The 2,640-nt window shown below is 31.3% G+C and overlaps 1 protein-coding gene across 1 annotated transcript; it reads right to left on the bottom strand.

Moving 5' to 3' along the window:
• Positions 1-480: 480 nt before the first annotated feature.
• On the bottom strand, positions 481-2,053 carry LOC149555071 (transcription factor JUNGBRUNNEN 1-like). The gene is made up of 3 exons (XM_089833579.1): positions 1,785-2,053; positions 1,394-1,638; positions 481-892 (listed from the first exon to the last, which is right to left on the bottom strand). The coding sequence occupies exons 1-3, from the start codon at positions 1,948-1,950 to the stop codon at positions 608-610; spliced, it is 696 nt and encodes a 231-aa protein (XP_089689705.1). The 5' UTR covers positions 1,951-2,053; the 3' UTR covers positions 481-607.
• Positions 2,054-2,640: the final 587 nt, after the last annotated feature.

Below are 2,640 nucleotides of genomic sequence, written 5' to 3'. Positions count from 1 at the left end.
AAGTTTATTAATTCACCTCCTCTCAATAATCGTATATATGCAACATGTGTGCACAGATATATATATATATATATCTAAATCCCTCCCATATGTACTTAGAGAATATATGTGTGTGAAAAACTTTGACCATTTCTATATGCTTGAGGATCTAGTATTGACAAGTTATGTACACATAAAAGAAACATGTTGGTATAATGTATTACATTGTAAATCAATGTACCATGTTGCTTAGGGTAAACATAGAGAAATTTTTTTAGAAAGTTGAACTATTTAACTTCTTTATATGGTATCTACCATTTTATAAATACCTATTAAATGTAATATCAACATGACATTGAGATAAAAAAATATTTTATATACTTTTCTTTACAAAAGCTTTCTTCATCTATTTGTAAAAGTGACACTATAACACATAACTGTTATATACTTATAATAAAAACAAAACCGACTTCTAGAGAGCCATTTATGTGGACATGAAGATGAGTTGTTAAATTATTATTTTATTTTTCACTTGGAAAACGAAACAACATTATACTCATTTACATGTGGAAGACCTAAAAGCCTCATCGCTCATTTACATCTCTATACAAAATGGAAATGAGTAATTTCAGAATATAGGTGACCTTCCATCCCAGCACAACCACTTTAAATCGTCCTCACTCACTCCCGTTTCCACTGTGGTGGTTGATATGTTTTCTTTACAAAATGCAAATGAACGTTCTGAATTCGCCTGCAACTGCTCATTTTCCATCACAGCGGGGCTCAAAACATTATCACAATTATTAACTCTTTTCTCAATTTGACTTGTGGCTTCACTGTCAGGAGACTTCATAGAAATTGCCTTTTTGTACACCCTACACAGTCTAACACTTCCTCCATTCTCACTCACACTCTGCAATGTTCAAACCAATCATGAAGACATAAACAATAATCTTACATCTTGAGGCGGGCATTTATATATATCTTAAAAAGTAATATTTTCAAAATATGTAGTACAAATGTATTTGATAAAATAAGACTCTACTATCTTTCCTATAAATTGTACTATTGACTAAATTTCAAAAAAACGAAAACATATTGATATTTTTTGTAATTTCAACATTTTATCTTCATGATCTGTATATTTTGTGATTGAAAACAACAAAAATTTTGAAAAAAATTCACTGTGTTTTCATAAATTTGAAAAGGAATCATATTTGAATTTTATTTTGTCTTTGATGCATTTTTTCTGAAGATTAGCCCGCACCTATAAAATAGTTGTAAAATAAAATCAATTTGTTCTAAATTATTATTTTTTAGTTTGATTTAAACCAACATACTTAGGATATCCATACTAATATAAAACCCAAAACTTAAGTTCTGTAGAAGTGTCAAACAAAACAGTATCTATTACCGGATGAAGTCTGTATTCATTCATTATCCAATCTGTCCTGTGGCCTTTCAGAGACCTTCCTTTGTAGAAAACCATTGTCTTTTTCAACCCAATGAGTGTCAAAGTAGACTGATTATAAACTGGTTTATCTGATCCAGTGGCCTTCCAGAAGCCTGCACTAGTGATTCTGTTGGGTCGTCCATCATTGTGCCCACGAGGCTTAACAAAGAAAAACCACTGCCTTTCTCCTTCAGTCAGACATAACCCTGCATTGAACAAATTTTTTAGGGGAAAAATAACACTACATCATGAAATTATCGTTTTATCAGATTTTTTAAATTCATAGAAAAAAATCTTACACAATCAAATTCAAGAACCCAAAAAAAAAGGATCTAAGTTCCTCAATTCATACCAGGAAGATCCCAAGGTTCAAAAGCATAGAGATCAAGCTCTTTGATAACACTAACTTTGAATGGCTGCTTCTCCACTTTGTGGCGAAGATAGAAGCCCACCAATTCCTCCTCTGTGGGGTGGAAACGAAACCCAGGAAAGTGTTTGAGCTCATGTTGCTCTTCCATTCTCTGCTGTGTTATGTTGTGGATATGCCATGAAATTAACTTATTAATATATCAGAGTAAAGTGACAATGTTGGTCCTAAGAAAGCTCGTCCGACTGAACCGGATGTTATGAGAAGATGTGAGGAAGGAGAGTTTTCTTTCTCTGAACGAGCACTGTACAAAATGTTTCTTTCATAGCTGGGAAGAGGAAATTTCTTGGTGTCTCCATATTCTCTATTTTCCATCTTCCATCATGAACTGTCAGTTGATGTACATTGACGTGTCTTTTCACTACATTTTCTGCGAAATTTGGAGTTGAGTGCATGGTCTTAAGAGGTTAGCCATATATTGTTTTAGAAATGTTAATGTTATTTAGAAAATGGTATATTTAATTTCACTTGTTATAGAGTTAATTTTGATTATTGTTAACTTGATCTAATGCGTAAAATTTGTGTCATGTGGAAACAATTTAATAAAGTGCATTTCAATGAAATTTGTCTGTTTGTTTCTCATTTTATTGATAAGACGTTGATTTCAATTATCAAAAACTTGAGTGTAAATTGGTTTGTGTCCTGTTGAAATAATGATAAAATGTATTTTGAAAAACTTATTTTTCTATAAAGTAGTTTTTCATTCTTGTGTTCTTTATAAATTACTATTTTGAAATCTCATGTAACTAAGGTATTGTTTGTAAATATTTCATAAATTGTT

This window comes from Cupressus sempervirens, chromosome 5 (assembly GCF_028749045.1).
Source record: "Cupressus sempervirens isolate cs-2001-9-10 chromosome 5, ASM2874904v1, whole genome shotgun sequence".
Classification (NCBI taxonomy): domain Eukaryota; kingdom Viridiplantae; phylum Streptophyta; class Pinopsida; order Cupressales; family Cupressaceae; genus Cupressus; species Cupressus sempervirens.
Note: the sequence above shows the minus strand (reverse complement) of the source record. Positions and strands in the feature narration are given on the sequence as shown.

Excerpts from the sequence above, each read along its gene's own strand:
- LOC149555071 (XM_089833579.1), bottom strand. The coding sequence starts at position 1,950 with ATGGAAGAGCAACATGAGCTCAAACACTTTCCTGGGTTTCGTTTCCAC. Across the intron at positions 1,639-1,784 it reads TGAACCTTGGGATCTTCCTG|GGTTATGTCTGACTGAAGGA; the intron begins GTATGAATTGAG and ends TGTTCAATGCAG. Across the intron at positions 893-1,393 it reads ATGAATACAGACTTCATCCG|AGTGTGAGTGAGAATGGAGG; the intron begins GTAATAGATACT and ends TGAACATTGCAG.